This window comes from Micropterus dolomieu, linkage group LG17 (assembly GCF_021292245.1).
Source record: "Micropterus dolomieu isolate WLL.071019.BEF.003 ecotype Adirondacks linkage group LG17, ASM2129224v1, whole genome shotgun sequence".
NCBI classification, from domain to species: Eukaryota; Metazoa; Chordata; class Actinopteri; order Centrarchiformes; family Centrarchidae; genus Micropterus; species Micropterus dolomieu.
In genome coordinates this window covers 7,009,935-7,028,430 of record NC_060166.1, presented here as the reverse complement: position 1 = coordinate 7,028,430, position 18,496 = coordinate 7,009,935, and the positions used below count along the sequence as shown (strand labels likewise).

The window sequence follows — 18,496 nt, the reverse complement described above, 5'->3', positions numbered from 1 at the left end:
TTAGCGGCTGGCTGGGCCACTCCGCACACATTCATTCGGTTTTACAGTCTTGACCTTCCTTCGGCACCTGGCACTCGTGCGCTCTCCTCTTAGTAGTGCCACTTTTATTGCACACAGGGGCAGGCGGGGTTTTCGTCACGGTTTAGTGGGTATCTCGTTCCCATAGTGTCGTAACCGACGCAGTTCGAGTTCCCTCGAAGGGGAACGTCTCGGGTTACGTATGTAACCCTGGTTCCCCGAGAAGGGGAACGAGAGACTGCGTCGGTCCGCCGCACCTCTCTCCCCGCCTGAAGCGCCTGCTTCATAGTTTAAGCTAATGATGAGTGTGTACAGGTGTGCTTTATACTCCTCCGGTTATTCCGTCACACCTTACCGTTCTAGCAACAGGCCAATAGGATTGGAGTGATTTCATTCACGTTCAGACCTGCTTCGCCTAGAGGCGTTCCCATAGTGTCGTAACCGACGCAGTCTCTCGTTCCCCTTCTCGGGGAACCAGGGTTACATACGTAACCCGAGACGTTTGTATACACCGCACAGATCTGACCATAAAAAGAGACTTTGTAGTAAAAAAAAAAAAAAAAAAAAAAACTGCAGTAAAAACCCCAAATGAGAAGCTTTTTCAGAATACTCCTGAAACCCGAATGATATCGACACGTCTTAATAGTAAAATGCTACATTCAGAATATGGCCTCATTCTGAATATCCAAAAGGAATATGCTTTTTACCTGACCTGTATCAAATGTGGAATATTGTCATATTCAGAATAATAGTGGAAAATTAGAATGCATGAAAACGCAGTGACCTTTATGTTAATATGGCGAGCTTAATCGCACACATCCAGCAGCTACAGAGCTCCATTATCATTAAGGTCAAAGTCCAGTTCACCTGTTGAAAGTCCAGTAATGTAATATATGTAACTTAACTTAATGTATGTAACTTAACTTATGTAACTAACGCACTTACTTTAACCCAAACCATGATCTTTTCCTGAACCTAATCAAGTAGTTTTGGTGTCTAAACCTAACCAAACTCAACCGTTTCACAAGATTAACCATGTGTTTTATTTTAAAATTCTATGTTTATTTATAACTTGACCTGCTCATGCAAAAACGTCCCTAAACGGGTTCCCAGTGCATTAAAAAGCAACACCAAAGGGTCTTGTCCAAGCTTCCATAAGGGACAACTTGGGAGTGAGAATGTGTGGTTTAGTAGGGTAGGCAGAAATGTCTGCTGCACGAATTTGTATGAATTTAGTTTTAGGACTTTTATGTTATCTTACGTTTGCTTATTTTGTGAGATACTGAATAATTTGTCCTCTTTAGGCCTCAAAACTGTTGAAGTTTGAGAGGAACTGTCCCTCACAGACATCTGAAACCTGTGACTGGACACATTTTTTTGGGTTTAATCTTAAGCTTATCAGAAGTATTTTATGTAAAATCTCTGAAAACAATTAGGAACCGCAGCTAAATGTAGTGGAGTAAAAGTAGAATATTACCCTCCGAAATGTAGTGATATAACACAAAGTACCACAAAATGGAAATACTCAAGTAAAGTACAAGCACCTCAAAATTGAACATTTTCAAGCGCAGCACTTGACTAAATGTTTTTAGCTTTAGAAATCTCACTCTATGCTCTTGAACGTTCAACTTACATGACAATTTAATAATTCACTAACTGCAGGATTTTCAGGGAATAACAAGGAAATCCAGAAGAAGTTGAGAAACTGTGTAAACATATATTTATCTATTACTTTCTTATTTCCTTTTCCACTCTGCATTATAATATGTTGTTCCAGCTCTTGGTTGAAGCTATATGATGTTCAAGCTGCATTAAATCCAATATTCAAATCCAGGACCATTCCATCAAATAGAAATGTTTAGGAAGTTTTCATTTTAAATTACTCCTAATTCAGACATTTTGTTTTGTTTGTCTTATTTGCACAAAAAAAAGAAAAAAGAAAAAAAGAAATCACATTTAAAAAGTCAGATAAAAATATTGTCACAGGTAAAAACACAAGGAGGCATTCATCCAATTCACAAAAGATGAGCAGGCAGGGCCAAAAAGCCAAAGGGCCTATTGTGCGGTTACTCTAGATGAGTATCAAATTTCATCATCATAACATGCTACAGGAGCAAAACATCTACAGTCACCATTAATATTCTCCTCTGTGCAAACCAGAACCTACAATATTGTTCAGAACAGAGACGTTTACAAACTTATTGGGGTTTGAACTGCAAAATGTTAGATCCCTGTTAGAAATTTAATTAATTGAGTGTATGAAGTTCTTTAGTATGCAGACTGCTGATGGTATCTTCGGAACCTCAGGATCTCTAATGGAACGATGGTTGGCTGCACAGAATGAATATACGCGTACAGTGGCACCTGTCAGCTGGTTCATCTACTTCTGTTTGATCTATAATAGATTTGATGTGTAATTAATATGAATTTTATGTTTTCTTATTGTTAATACAATCTTGTATAATTCGTGTGTCTGTCTGTTTCTGTTCTAAACCCAGATACAGATTCGTGCAGAGTCAGAGAGATCAGACTGCAGGGACATACAGTCAGGGTTCGATAGAACAAGCTCACTTGTTTGCATATTGCTAACATGAAAGAGTTGATATTAAGCCTGCGCTGGCTGGGAGACAAGCAAATTTTGAGGGCAGAATTTGAATGTGATTTGCCAGTGCCAAGACTTCCTCATGTGGCCCAGGTATGGCTCAGTGCTTCTCTGAAGGCTGTCTATGGAAATCACCTTGCTCAAGCTCAGAGTCAGGCAGTGTGTGTGTGAAATGGAGGAGGGTTGGAGGGTAATGATGATAGATTTTTCTAGCATTATTTCCCAGAGAAATGCTTCCTTCCTATGTAAAACACTCTTTATATTCTCATGTTCCCATTATCTGTTACACGCAGATAAAAGATAAAAATGGTTGCAACCTTTTCACGGAATAAATGAACACACACAAACACACACACACATCTTTTGTGAGAATATTCCCACATTCTGCATTCAGTTTAATTTTCCTTTCAATGGTCCATAGACTCACAGCAGTTCCTTTACGTACTTTATATTTCTCATTTTCTAGTATTTTACTTGTCAGGACTTTAAAATGACACCTATTTTTTGTTTCTATTCTGTTATTTTTATTTTATCTGATCACAATTTCCCTACAGGGATCATTAAAGTTAAGTCTTGTGAACTTGTGAGTTCTTGGTATAAAATGTCACAAACCAGCATCGCACAGACTGCAGTACTGCGGCATGTTAATAGTAGCATGTCTGGGCACCTTACCTCGATAGAAATGTTTTCGGTTCTTTATATTTTCACTGTGGCTCGTGTTCCAACATGAGGAGACTGCCTCTGTGGTCAGAGTTTGCTCTTCATTCTCAATGGCCTTTTATTCCCAGAGATAAAAGGTGGCATTAGCTAACATAAGGATGTGGACGGCTTTAGTTACTGTGTGTCTCTGGGCATCGTTAGGTCTTTAGTCATTTATAAACATACAAGTAAACGTTGCACTGAAAAGGGGCGCGATGCCTGAATCCAGTGAAATGGAAGTATGGCATACTGATTTGACAGTATGACATTTGACATTACTTTATAATAAAAACTACTTTATATTTATATATTTAACCCTAGGAACACAACACCCGGTTATTACTCAAAAAATGCTAATCCTATTTAAATGTAGTGGGTTTTCAATGGAAAGCGTTACAGTTAATTCTCTTCCAGTGAGACTCCTGTGTGTAACCTTTGATGAACTGTGGCCACAAGTGGCAGCCGGAGGATACTGGTCAATGCTAAAACATAGTAGCATAACTGAACTGACTCAGTAATGTCACGTATACTAAACTAAACTATCTCAATCTCTATATATAAGCTATATATATAAGTTTGCTAACATTAGCTATCATTAGGCTAATGGCTGTAATTGGCTGTAGCAGCAAAGCCACTGAGCATATTGAACTGAGCAAAGGTGTTTGATTCCTTATTAATTCAACTTTTTATTTCCTAGAGTTCCTAAGAGTTTGTTCTAAAATTGGCACTTTATTTTAAAAAGTGGATGCAAAGTCAACTTTTATTTTCCAGAGCTTGTTGAAGAGTAACAAAAGCAGAAGTTAACTTTTTGAGCTGCTGTTATTGTCTCATCTGTGGAATCCCCTGACGGCCTCCATGTGCTGGAAGTCATGATTTAAAGTCAGGTTTAGACACCCCCTCTCACCCAATTATAGTTACCAAGTAAACAAGTTAGAGTTTTGCTCACGTAAATTTCCTGATGTCGGATGGGTTCTGCATTGTTCCTTTTTTTTCTTATTGTCAACACATACTTGCCTACTTTCTGACTTCTCTACCCTGTTTGCAGCTCACAGTCACAAGCTTAATGGTTCCTAGTCCAAATAATCCACGCTGTGTTTATGGTAAATGTAAATGGTTCGTATTTGTATAGCGCCTTTCTAGTCTTTTCGACCACTCAAAGCGCTTTTACACATCTGCATTCACCATTCACCCAAGTGCTCAAACAGAAACTAATGTTCACACACTGGCAGAAAAGCCACCAGGTGTAATTTGGGGTTCAGCATCTTACCCAAGGCCACTTTGTTATGCAGCCTGGGGAGCCGGGGATTGAACCACCAACCTTCCGATTAACTGCCAACCTGCTCTATCTCCTGAGCCACAGCCGCCCAGAAATGGTAACGATTGACGCGAAATTTCTCATTAAGCTTACAACAAGTGATGGGATCCTGCATGAACCCAATATGTTTCTGCCAGAGTTTCAACAATTTTGGTTTATGTACACAATTCAGAAAGTTCTGTATTTTTAGAGCAGTGGAGCTCTACGGCATAGAGGAATAACATAGATGAGCATTCATAGACAATACTTGTTAGTAGCATCACTTCCTTGTTGGTTTTGGTCTTTAATGGGATTCGGTGATAATTAGAAGAATATAGAATATCGCCACAAATGCTACGAGGAACATCAACTACAGTAATGAGGCTGGCTAACTTACCAGTTAGCCACCTGCACTCTGAAACTGTGTTTGTTTGGCTTCACCAACTGAAGCTAAACTCAACCGCATGTATATTTAATCTTTCAGAGCAGCTCTGCCTCCACAAAATTTGTTTTTAAATAAAACTTAAATGTGTCACCAGCACAGCCAAGGATTACTGTTGCCTTACTGTCCTCCCACTCAGAACAACCCCCATATCTCAGAACAGAGGCGGAGGCAGACATCCAGTACTTTGCCCAGACCTAGAAGGGTGCGGGGGCATGCTCCCTCAGGGAGATGTTTTCCCCCATTACAGCAGCTAAATGCACAGTTTTTTAAGCCCAAACATCTGTACATCATTTGGGAAAAACATGATAGTTGCTCAGGAAAAAATCATCCCGTAGAACCTACATCCTATGTTTTATTTAACTGTACTCTCTCTTCATCATTGTGAAAACATAACACAACAAATGTTGAGGCTTCTTTAATCTAAAAAGAGGTAAAAAATTAGATAATTAGATAGAGTAGGAATTTGGTGTAAACAGCAATACTGATGTTGAAACCAATTTTTGTTATACTATGCTGGAGCAGAGTTCACAAAATAAATGTTTAGTGGACAAATGTGCAACATCTGAATCCATCCCATAATAATCAGTGCTGCTCTCAGAGCAAATCAAGGATCCCCTACAGTGCCATGTCAATGTGTGGTCTTCAGTAGCAACTCTGAATTGAATATTAGATGAACATTTACTCAGCAAAATCAGTGACACCTGGTGGCTTGTAATTAATTTAGCTGACATTAATAGTAATATGTGTGTTATAAAAGTCCAAGAAGCCTGCATGTTATTATCACACCTGTATACTTTACATTTATTCATTTAGCTGTACTTTAGTATACATTTGTTGTAGTGCTGTATTAAATACACATATTATTGTAAAAAGCCTAGATAAAATATTTTTGTTTGTACCTTTTTGGTATAGTTTAGTCCGAGTGCCACTGTGGGCTCATGTTTTTAAACTTCATGGTTGATATTTAAGTCGCAATGTGAAGTGATTGGAGAGGGATTTAAATCCATTCAATTAGCTTGTTACTTTTATTCCAGTATTACTTGGAATCAGGAGGAAACGTTCAAATACTTATGAATAAGTCTTCCTAATATTGATCGCCATTTTTCTCTGTTATCCTCCTCTCTTCTTTTCTCAGTAATGTGCTGATCAGAACTTTCGAAACTGTCAAACTGAATGAAGCGCTTTCTGAAGCACCAGTGACGTCTGAAGCTTTGAACGACATTAGTATTCTCTATTTGACACAACCTCTACTTGCATTAGATAGCTAGCCAGCAAGAAATCTTCACGTCACCTCAGCTACTCACTACTAGCCAACTGTTACAGCTGCGGATTCATACACCTGTCCACGGTTCAATGATCAAAGCTGCTGAACCATTTTCTGTGGCTGAGGTTTCCTTCTCGGGAAAAACAGTGTCATATCCATAGTCAATAAGTTGGTCAGCTAGCCAGCTAGCAAGCCTGCTCACTGAAGTGACACAATGGAAATGACACAAAACAAGATACCAACCCCCCATGACGATGTTAGGGCGGACCTATAGATGATGACATTTCCACAGTAATGGAACGTTTACTCATCTTGATTTTACCATGTTCTGTTGATGTATGCTAACTATTGAGATGTGCTACTTAGCGGTTCTGAGCATGCATATGACCATTAATCTGTGCAACCTTATTGTCGAGCATGCCGTCGAGACAGATCGTGAGCAATATCTAATAAAAATCATTATTAGTCAGATCATCAGATTATCAGAATACACTACCCCCGAAAACAGTAGATGTCATAATACTGTGAGTCGGCCTGTTATACCTTTTTGGGATTGGAAATGTTAACACATATGGTAGCATTTTTGGACAAGGCAGCATATACTGTCAGAACACCGGTCCAGTCAGAGAGACTGAGTGGAAATGTAACAAAGTTAAAGTTATTTTAAAAAGCTAAAAGATTCTGGACGTTAGATTCTGAAGCCACCAACCCCCCAGCTCCGCCGTTGTCATAGAACATAGGTCCAGTTGCTGTGATCTCTTCTTACAAAGCTCTAAATGAAAGCCTCAGCCAGAAATTTCATGCCAAGTGTTACATTTGAGAAGGGCGATTTATTTGACCCGCCTCTCTTTGTTGCATGATGATATTTTATCTATTGTCTCTCAGACAATCCCCTCATTACGCCTGTCGTTAGCGGCCTGCATATCCATAAAGAGGACATGCCGATGCTAAACAGAAAACAAACAGTGGATACTGTCCTGTAAAAGCCTTTTGACAGGCGGTTTGTGGAAAATGAAAAGCCAGTCTTGCTTGTGCATGCAGGGGTCTAAAGCAGAGCCTTGCTTCTGTGGCTGTGAGAGTGTGTGTTGGCGTGTGTTTCTGAGACAACAATAGGAGGTTTGTCTGCGGCCTGTACACTACAGAGGACAATGTCAGCTGGCAGGTGTGCGTGGATCAAACTTTGCATAGGCAGCCTCCTTCGCTGCCCTTTTTCTGTCTCTCTATGCTACCTGTCCACCTCAATCTTCCCACCCCGCCTCCACCTCGGGGGAGTTTTTGGAAGATCATGGCCGTCACCATTGCGAGCATTGTGTCGATGTTCTTTTGTGAGGTCAGGATGAGACTCTGGGCTTTGTGTCTCTCTCTACACACACCGCGCTCAGCTATTTACAGATTGGCTTTGCGAGCGCTCGAGGGGAGCAGAGACAGAGGGGGGAGGTACAGTTGGTCAATGGATCAACCATGGATCGTTGGTCCACAAAACAAACCAAAATGTAAACAAGGAGAAGAGATTTTTAGAAAGCGACCTCTTAATTGTGCCACCAACAGAATGTCAACTGTGGCTGCACTGTTTGGTTTGGGAGAAAAATGCTGTGGGGAGAGACAGGACAGGACAAAGCAGGGCAGTTTAGAGGAGATTGTGCTTACACCGTATCTGGGCCCAGTTGTTTGTCGGGATCGCTTCTCCGCCAGCAGGTCTTTGACTGTGTGCTTGACTCGAACGCCTTGGTACACTCTCTTAGAATATTCTAGACAGAGCAGAAAAACCATTTGGGAATCCACATTTGATACAAATCCAGAAACAGTTTGACTGGCAACACAACTTCATCCAAATTTTCATCCATCCCCACAATTGTGTGTTCATTTGAATGTTTCACAGTTTTATTCATAAAGGTGAATGACTCTTTGGGATTGGTGTGTAAATGTCATGGAAATTGCCTTTGGTTTGGTCAATGCAAATGGCCTGCTAAAATAATGGAAATATTACAAAAGAATCTTACACTTAAATAAACATGTGAAATTCTACATGCATGCATCATCCAGTAGAAGTAGCTCATTTGCTATTACTTTAGTCTTTACAAATCTCAAATAGGTGCTGGTGTGATTTGGGCACATTCCTGGGAAGCAGAAGCATAAACTCAATGAAAATGCAAACTTTATTATGCAAACGGAAATTGCATGCAAAAAACTTTATGTAAAAGATCACAACTTTTTGAATGGATATTTGAGATAAGCCCCAACTTTTGCTCAGCCAATGAAATTCTTGAAAATATGCATTATTCTTTGGATTACATCAAAATAAAATTTGAATGTTTTACACTGTGTGACTTGGCCACAAAACTAAACATCATCCCATCAGGTATTATTCCCTATTTATATTTATGTTACAATATGAATTGTATTAATCAGCATATACCTTCCACTTTCTTGATAAGAAAAGCATCTTTCAAATATCAAACACTGATTAATGATTTGTATGGAGAAGGCATTTACTGACATTGCTTTGTCCTAACTGACATATTTCTTATGTCAGCCCTACTGAATCGACAATATCAAGAAAGGAAACTATTGATTTAATAAGCACACATGTCATCAAACACTAGACACGACACGAATGACATTGTCACACGCACACAAAAAAATCCTTCTAAATGGCCTACCATGCACCCTCCAAAAGAAAAACACTATTTTATAAAATTAAAAATGGATGTTTAACAGGTTAAAACAACCTTGCAGCAAAAGTTCCGTTAGACGTTACATGTAGAACATGTACAAGGTTTATGTCAACAGTAATAATGACAGCAGGAGCAGCTGTCATATATGAATGAGTATGTCTTACCTGTGTCCATGATGCTGTTGAGCAGTCTGACACACACACACACACACACACATAGACACACACACACAGGGGCCTCTCTGTTCTTCCTCGGCTGTATTTGCCTACAGTAGCTAAATCCCAGTGTGCAGCTCCATACTGAATGCCGTGCCACGATGGGAGCTTTAACTACGCTGTCAGGAGGGCAGGGACACATGGAACATGCCACCTCATACTGCAGTCATGAGGAGGCAGCTTTTGAAAATGACCTTTATCTATTTGTTTAAATGCAAATCTTTGGTAGGGACGTTTTTTAGACTATTTGCATCTGCAGTCAAGATTAGGGGTTGGAAGCATCGGGATCATGGAAGAGAGACTGGGAAGCAGCATGTCACTCCTCCCTCAGCCCCCACTCATCATCCAAATGTGAAAGGATATATTGTTTCCACATTTTGATTTGTAGCTGCAGGACTTTTATTACTGCTGGTTTGTGGGATCGAGTCTGTTTTTGTTTCAGTTTGAGCTTCTGCATCTCTGGCATAAATAAAAGTTTTTCCAAGCAGCTCAGAATGTACCAAAGCATCTTCTCGTGTTTGCAGGTTGAGGGTTGGCATCTCAGGTCAGACAGTTGACAACAGACTTTATTGCCTCCAGCCAAAAATTATTGTTTTAAAAAAACCGAGAGACTTTTTTGCATAAAAGCACATTATCGTGCAATTTTCTACTCAAATTGATGTGCTGAAATTTGTATAAAAGAACTTGAGCAAACTAAAAACAAATGAGTCATTTCAACCTTGTGTTTATAAGATAGGGAAGAAGAGCTGTAGGCATGTTTTGCTAAACAATTTGTGTCTGTCATTATAACGAAACTTCCATCCGACATTTCAGTTGTTTCCCAGCTGAACCTCTCAGTGTTTTGCCTTCTGATTGTGACTCCTGTAGTTTGTTAAAATGCGAACAGTGTCAATGACATTTTTTCCACACTGTGTGATGCTGATTAAGATTGAACCTGGTTAAATTCGGACACACATGATTTCATAACGACTTTGAGACCAGTAAGATAAACTAGCTAAACATTACATTTATACCTACTTGGATTTGCATGCAGTTTGGTGTGATACTTTCAAACAGAGATCCTAACGCTATTGCAATGTTACTACGTTCGTGCATATGAACACACTCCCAGTTAAAAGCCTGCAAATTTCAAATGCTATCTGTATGACCTGAATCACAATGATGGTCACCTTAATTACCCAGAGCTGAAATTCTGCCACAAAAAGTAACCCATTTCAGCCACAAAACAGCAACATTAAGCTTAGGAGCTGATACACAGCGGACAGAAGATTATGCATATTACTCTCTGTTCAGTGCATTCAGCTTCCCATAACTATGAGAGACTTGCATACAGTTGGTGTGTTGGCATGTGTTGCAGCAACACACAGGAGAAGTGATGAGATATTGCTTACTTGTTTTTACAGAAAATAAATGAGAGCATCAGAGGAACTTATTTACTAATTAAAGCAACATTATGTAGTAATTTTATCTTAAAATAACAGCTTCAAATGTTGTTTATTGGCGCTTTGTAACACTGGAGTCACAGACGTGCACCAACAACATTTCTCAACAATGGCGTAATGCTTTACTGCACCAACAAGACTCATCAGCAAGCAAGCTTTAAGAAACAAAATGTCGAATGTACTATGTGAGTTCTTTGGAAGAAGCTAGGTATGTATTCTCTGTATGGATATCATGGCAGAGGCTGCTAAGAGAAGACTTTAGGTTAGGTTAGGTTAGGTTAACTTTATTGTCCCCCAGGGGGAAATTCTGCTTGGGCACAGTGCAGTGTTGCTTCATAAAAAAACATCACAAAAGACATCACACATCACAAAACACATCAACAAGAACCTGAGAAGCATTGACATGTTGTACTTCACAAGAGTGAAATATAAACACAGAAGAAAAAGGACATTGTTGACAACATAGTTCCATGGATTAAAGTGCAAGTGCTAAAGTGCTAGTGTGGTTGTTGCACATTGCTCCATTGCACTAAAGTGCATATGCTAAGGTGCTAGTATGTTTGTTGCACGTTAACCCATTGCCCCGGGATCACAAGTAAAGTGCTGAAGTGCTCACATGTTTATTGCACACAGCTCTACTTGACATTGTTTAGCAGATTAATGGAGACTGGCACAAATGATAATTTTAGGCGATTGGATTTGCGAGGAAGAGAAAAAGAGAGAGTGACCGGACTAGAGTAAATAGCAGACTGGTTTTTACTTTCTGTTGGACTAGTAAGTGACAACGTATTAGTTGGCTTGCTGTGTCTTGTGTTGTTGCGCTTGCTTGATGTCTGCCTTTGTTAGCAAAGGTGTCGACTCGAGCGATCTCAGCCAGAGGTTTTACAGACAGAGGTTTAGCCGCTTGCTATAAATCTCAAGTTGATGTTAGCAAACTTGAACACTGAAGCTAGCTCACTTGAACATTGGTAATGTTACTGTACGTGCTCTTGCGTCAGTTGCTATATAACTTTGTTAGCTAGCTTGCCCAACAAGTTTCAAGCAACATTATGCAGCTATTGGTGGAGAGCGGTGCCAGTGATGAGCCGGAGAGAAGCTCAGCAGCCTCTATGGACATAACGCTAGCTAATGGCAGAAGAGACCAAGGACGATGCTGACAGAGGAAGCTATAGAAGAGAAAAAGAGAGTAACCGAGCAAGAGGCTCCTGGACGTTGGCGAGAGCTTTGTGAAATAAAAGGCTGCAAGACAGACGCTGAGCTGGCCTTATTTATGATGGACTAGTGAGAAATATTGCTGTGTCTTGTGTTGTTGCACTTGCTTGATGTTTGGCTGTGTTAGCGAAGTTGTCGATTTGCTAGTTTTTAATAATCAGTCATGTAATCATAATAAATACACATGTGCGGCTGTCCTTATTAACAACAGCGGTGAATTACACTCTGAAACGCACAAAAAATATGCTGCTGTTGCCAGCTTTGTTGTAGCCTGCATGTTTAATTAACATTAATAAAGTCAACTTATATAAATCTTTTGTATTTAACTATCCGAAGTGACTGTGACTCAAGAAGCAAAGCCCTTAGAAAGTGTTTTGTTCTACTGATAATAGAGTCAGAGCATCAGACTGACAAAACTAGGACAATATAACAATATGGTTTCAATGCAAAAGAAAAGCATACAAAAAGTAGAATTTTAAAGCCTGAATAAATGTTTGGTCTTTAGTGCCAATACAACAATGCAGACCTAAAGGAACATTCTCCACTTTCATGTGTTGGTGTGTCACAATATTTGTAATATTTCGTCTGTGTGCTCTCCAAGTGTTGTGTGCCTTCAGAGAGCCCACAGGGAGCATCTCTTCAGGCTAAATGATTTATCACAGGTTACTCTGTTCATGCATATTTTAGTGAGACTAAGATTTTTTAATCAGTCTACAACTAGCAGCTTTGTAAAGCCATACAAGACACAGTGCCAGTCTGGTTTAACCTGATTCTTCCCAGCAGCAAACATTGCATAGCCTATTGTTCATCAATTTTAACAGCCAGGAGAAGAATCAAACTTGGCAGGTCTTCAGTTTGTACATACACAATGCATGCTGGTACTTGTAGGCAGAGTGGGGCAGGCTTTGTGCAGGAGAACACTTACTGTCTATCAGTGGGAATGCAAAGGTACTGGAGAGGTTATAATTTTCCTGGACAATACAGACATTTTTATAATTATAGTGGGGACATTTTTCATGGGCCCAAATGGTTTACGCATTTGTATGTATCTCACCATATTGTTGTTTTAACATAGCCTACTGTAGTGCTTAAACAACTAGGCCTAGTCAATAATCATTAAGTCATATTAATCAACATCAAAGTGATCGGTTAATAATGAAAATTATTTATCAAGCAAAAATGATGCCTTCTGTGGTTTCAGTTTCTCGAATGTGAGGATTTTTATATTGCAAATGTAATATCCTTGGACTGTTGGACAGGCAAAAGAATGTGGTCTCCTAACATGAAGATTTTTTTTCTTATACATTTTATAGACTAAACAGTCAATCTAAAAATAAGGTATAAGTGAATTATTATAGAAAGTAGTAGTAATTTTTGCAGCCCGTCGAATATAAAAGCCCACATGGACAGATTATGAGATAATGGACCCCTGGGCACAGATATAGGGCCCCTCTGCACAACAGCTGCAATGGTCATTTTGCATCTCTTTGAGCTACATTTTGCAGGTTAACTCTCAAGTGCTGCTGATCATTAGCGCGGGAAGGTGGGTGTAGGGGCTGCAGCCCCCCCTGCTGGCCAGAGTGAAACATAGGGCAAATATCAGTTTGGAAATTTTAAATCATCTCTGATTAAGTCATTTCAGCAGTTGCTGTTCAGGGTTCTTGTGGATACAATAGTCTGTTGTGGAATATTTGATAAATTGGTTCATTTTGAAGATTAAACATACAGTGTGGTTTTCTCAGTATTCTGGCATTCCTGTCTGCCTAATCTCAGCTAAAGGTTTAGAGGAGCTAAAAAAAAAGCATATTTTTACACTTATAATAATTGAATAAAAGGAACACAACGTGCATGTGCTCTGCACACCCACAGACGCCTTTAGAATGTATCCTGTCAATCAAACGGAAACTGTACATGTGGGCTCTATTTTGGTGTCGGCTAAGGTGCAGAGAGGTCCTGGCCTGAGCTGGCTCGGTATCCTGGTGACTGGTGGCACCACGGGGAATCACGGTGGAGGGTGTGGCAGTGTGGTGCAAAGTGTCTGCTGCACACCTGCTCCGAGCAGCTTGACAGCTCAGCACATTTGTGATCTGATTTGTGATGTGTATCTTCAACATATCCAGAAAAGTGAATTCAGCTTAAAAAGAGTGATCAGCTGCTCTTGGTATAGTTGAGCTGTTGTAATCATATTTGGAATTATGCAAGTCCCATACAAGAATACGTTTCCTCGGAGGAAAACTCTCCATGACTGTCACAGTCCCTAACACACCCACCCATAATGTCTGCTAATGTATCCCACCCTGTGCCCAAGTGTGTCACAGGTGCGCCAAGGAAGGCTGACCACAAACATACAAGTGCGTTTGCGCGCTCCCGTCGCTGGCCGCGCCGCTGGCTTCATGAATACAGAACCTTCTGTGTCCACTAACACACTATCGATTTGTGAAGGTGAAGAAATACGCTCTGCACAGAATAAGTGACAGACTGACAGCTGATTCTGAGAAAAGACATGATGGACAGTATCTGGAAAGTAAAATGTTTACAAGTCACACTTTATTTGGATAGTCTGCCTGCCAGTCATTCATTAAATTATTGTGCAAGAAAAATGATACATGGTAGTAGTCTCTGATTTATTAACCATTCATGCAGAACAACAGGTTCAGCATTTTAAAAGTTTGGTGATTGCGTCACTTTCTGAAGACATAAGGGCTCAGATTAGGGGTGTGACCACTTTGAGCATGAAACACTTAATTTCCTGCATTCTAAAGACATTTTCTGCACCAATTGGTGGAAATGTCTTTATTTATATGAAAAATATAAAAATATAATCGAATCTAATGCAGTAATCAGCCTTTGGACAATGCATTTCTTTCTTCTGTATTTGAGTTGCATTGTTTTCTTATTGTACATTGTTTCATTTGTTATTCAACATTTCTCGTTGCACGTTGTTTTTCAAAACATTTGTCACAAAAGCTTTCAAAAAGTGATGGAGACTGTCCCCATCATCATCAGTGTAAATGACACCTATCTGTCAATATTTTTAAATGTCCCGCCCCTTCCAGGCTGTGATTGGTCGGTTCACGAGAAGTCACATATAAAGTCCATTCAGCACACGGCTGTTTGAAAGGCAGCCGAGCTTCTCTTCTCCCTCGTCTTCTGCTGAAATGACGTTCCCGCGCATATGCTAGATGAAAACAATCTATCTAATACCTTTCCAGACACACTTCCCATAGGCCTACACAATACCTCACAAAATACGGGCATGCATTGTGCAGCTGTAAGAAGTAAAGAAAAATGTATTTCAATATTAGTTGTGAAATATTCTAACACACTCAGTGTTGGCATAGTTATTTTCAGCATTTTATCCTGTCAATCAGAACTTCAGTTACATTTTACAATGTGAAAAATAAGGGGATTTTCCCAGGAACAGCCAGCAGAGGTATCGGCTCTTTCCCTCCATCACAGCATACAGTGTTTCCAAACCAACAAGGCACCTTTGAGTCAGGCCTGGATTTCACTGTGAATTACAGGAGCTGACTTCCTTGTCAATAGCAGTATTGTAGCTCCCTGAACTTTTGAAATGAGGTGATGTTATGTGTACTGACTGCTGTGTGGAGTTTTTATCAGTTAATGACTCAGAGATAAGAGAGATGCACAGCTCTCCTCTGCAACGGACACCTGGGGCAGAAGAGGAAGGAAATGTTGCAACAGTGCTGTAGTGTACATTGTCTCATTCTGCAAGTGAAGTCACAGGGCAGTGTGATAGCGACAAGGATGTGTCTCTATATTTTCTAATGCTCCAGTCATTTAATTTTGCATCTGATCTTGTAAACAAGGTTAAATTTCTCTGATAGCTTTTCTTCTGGGAAATTCCTCCAGTGAATATTAAGTATCTCCTGTGTACAGATTGGTTTGGTACACAGGACTACCACCAGAGCCTGACATTCCAAACATAATGTGCTACAAAGAGATTCCCTAGCCTACTTTTATTAAATAAATAAATAAATGCCCGCAATGTGAATTTGCATGCTTTAAAGGTCCATGTTTTAAAAAGTGAACACCAACTCTTGGAATGCAACTTACCTTTTGTGTTTCCAGTTAACATTTTTTTGAAAATGCTTTGCAAAAAGCCCAATTAGGATTTTGGCACTAAACACAGAAAAACAGTGGCATGCACTTTATTTTTTATGGACCCTGAGCCCTTCTGGTCCTCCCATATGGAGCCATTTCATGACTTTGTCTTTAATCTTTTGTATTATTACAGTTTATGTAACTACTAGTACTTCACTGATTTGATGCAGTTCTGCCAATTGTATTTTAAGACTGCAAGCGCAGTGCTGCGGTGACTTCAGATGCCTTCCCTTAACTCTTAATCAGCTCAGATTCGTTAACACAGTTCCCTTCTATTGTCAACACACATTGTCGCACAGAAAACACGGTTTGCAAAACATTTACCCAAGTTAAGATTTCAGATGAGTCTTCTGTTCAGAATATTCTCCGTCTTGCTCCCAATGAAGAGAAATCTATTTGTGTCATGTCGGGTCATTCACTCTGAAAACAAGTAAAGCTGCAAAACTGTAGACTAAATTGTAGACATGAAAAGATAAAGGAAAGGAAGATATGAAGCAGTAAACAGATTGCTAAAAGTTTATTTTCAGTTCTGTGTATCAGCACTAAATGGCTTGTTACAGTGTTTTTTTTTTATAGCATTGCATGAAGAGGTTTGAAAACACAGCACCTTTTGGAGCATGCATTTGTCGTTTTACAAATGGGACCACAGTTTGATGTTTGTGTCGCCTATTCTCAAAACTGTTTTTGCTTCTAACATTGCATTAAAGCAATCAAGAAAAACTGTATATGGGGGAAAAATGCATTTCCTGAAGTACACATTGCTATGATTGCTAAACGTGTTTAACAGATGAGCCGTGGATTTCCTAACACATTCATGTAAATGGCAGCAAGGCATTCCATTGTATAATCAGTTGAGTGTTTGAAGCGGCAGCTGCAGTGCCTCTTGGTGGATTATTGCTTCCAAACTTTCCACAGCATTTCAAGATCCACACAGTAGAGCTAACCTTGTCAAATTGTTGATTAAAGCTGAAAGACTGATAAGAGCCATGATATTTGGAGATATGCGGAATATGAGTCTATTATGGATGGATTGTGCAAAAAGGTTATAGACATAATGACCTTCTGATCCCAATAAAGTGTGAAATGCCATCATGTTTTTCAGAATTGTTGGATGTTCACCGAAGATCGGTTGCAATTGCATGATGCGTTCAAGAGTTGTGGCTTTGCCAATAATCTCTGTGTGCTTATTCCCCCTCTTGCTGTGGGACTAGACTGCTCACCCAGTGCCCATCTTTCCACCTTATCTTTTCGCCCTCAAACCCAAGCCGTATTCTTTGTTGTGAATTTGTTTTAGCAATCTCGTCGTTATGTTTTAATTGTCTCACTGTTTGTCGATCTGTTGGGTCTGCCTCTGTTTATCCCTGTTGCTCCTTCTCTTTATATCTCACCAACAAAGGGGACAAATCTAATTATTTTATGATGTTTTTAATGATAATTCTTTACTCAGCTTCTGGTCAGCACCATGTCATCAATAGTACATAATCTGTCAATGAGCATCTTTACATGTACACTTGTGCCTGCGTCCCTGTTCAAAAATGAAAACTTCCATGGGGGAAGTTAATCCTTCCCCATCCTAAAGTCACTAGAAAAATGACTTGTGCAGCCAGCTACACATGTTGTGTGCATCTATGCTGACCTCCAGTGAAATCCTTTAGTCATAACAGCTGAAGCACTCTGCAGTCCATCCACTAGAGGGCAGTAAGAGACAACTCAACACAGAACAGAGATGACGGCGGCTGACTTTCGCCGACTTGACAGTCTAACGTGAGCTGCAGGTGACTGCAGGGGCGGGGAATAAAAACGGCGCCGTCAAGTCGGACACATTCTACCTTCGTGAGCTGAGATCAAGGACAGATCTCGCGGCATTTGCAAAGAAAAATGCCGCGAGACCAGGCAAAAGTGTGGTTCAACTTGGTGCAGCCGGGGAAAAGCAACTGCGGCCGCCGGACTCGGCGCCTGCAGCCGCCTTGCTCCCGCGAGGTTTTAATGTCAAGTGAAATGGTGACGTTTTGAAGCGCCGGCGACAGTCGGACACAATTTCTAACCAGCATGCCTTATTTTAAGTCCAGCATGCATCACGTTAAGTCAGCGCTGCGCAGCGCTGCATGAAGTCAAACGCACCTATTGACACAGCAGTGACAGTCAGGTGAATGGATGGAAAACAGTGCGGAAAGAAAAAAAAAAACTATAACAGAACTGTCAGATAAGTGGAATTGGTAGATTTCTAATAAAAGGACATGTGCAGTAAATACACACATTGGATCAGACCGTCAATAGAAAGATGTCATGCAGACAGATAGGAGGAGCATAAAAACAGTTTCTCTCATCTCTCTGTCATCTGGGCTTGTTCGAACAGTTTTTGCTTATCATGCAACACTGCTGAGTCATATTAATGTATCACTGGCTGGGATCACACATGTCCTCTGCTGCTGTTAGTCTCTACTGTCAACAAAGAACACACTGTGCTCAGGTCAGGCTGATTTATCAGGCTGAGATTTTGTTGGA

General features: G+C 40.1%; 1 protein-coding gene across 1 annotated transcript in view; it reads right to left on the bottom strand.

Annotated features, from left to right (window-relative positions):
* The window catches only part of LOC123986022 (uncharacterized protein C11orf53 homolog), a gene marked incomplete at both ends in the record, with an annotated part of 20,426 nt that extends 4,101 nt beyond the window's left edge, over positions 1 to 16,325 (bottom strand). Inside the window, 2 exons of the mRNA XM_046074073.1 lie at positions 7,970 to 8,070; positions 16,316 to 16,325. Of these exons, the coding sequence (XP_045930029.1) occupies positions 7,970 to 8,070; positions 16,316 to 16,325 (111 nt within the window). The remainder of the gene's footprint in view (positions 1 to 7,969; positions 8,071 to 16,315) is intronic.
* Between the last annotated feature and the right edge of the window lie 2,171 nt (positions 16,326 to 18,496).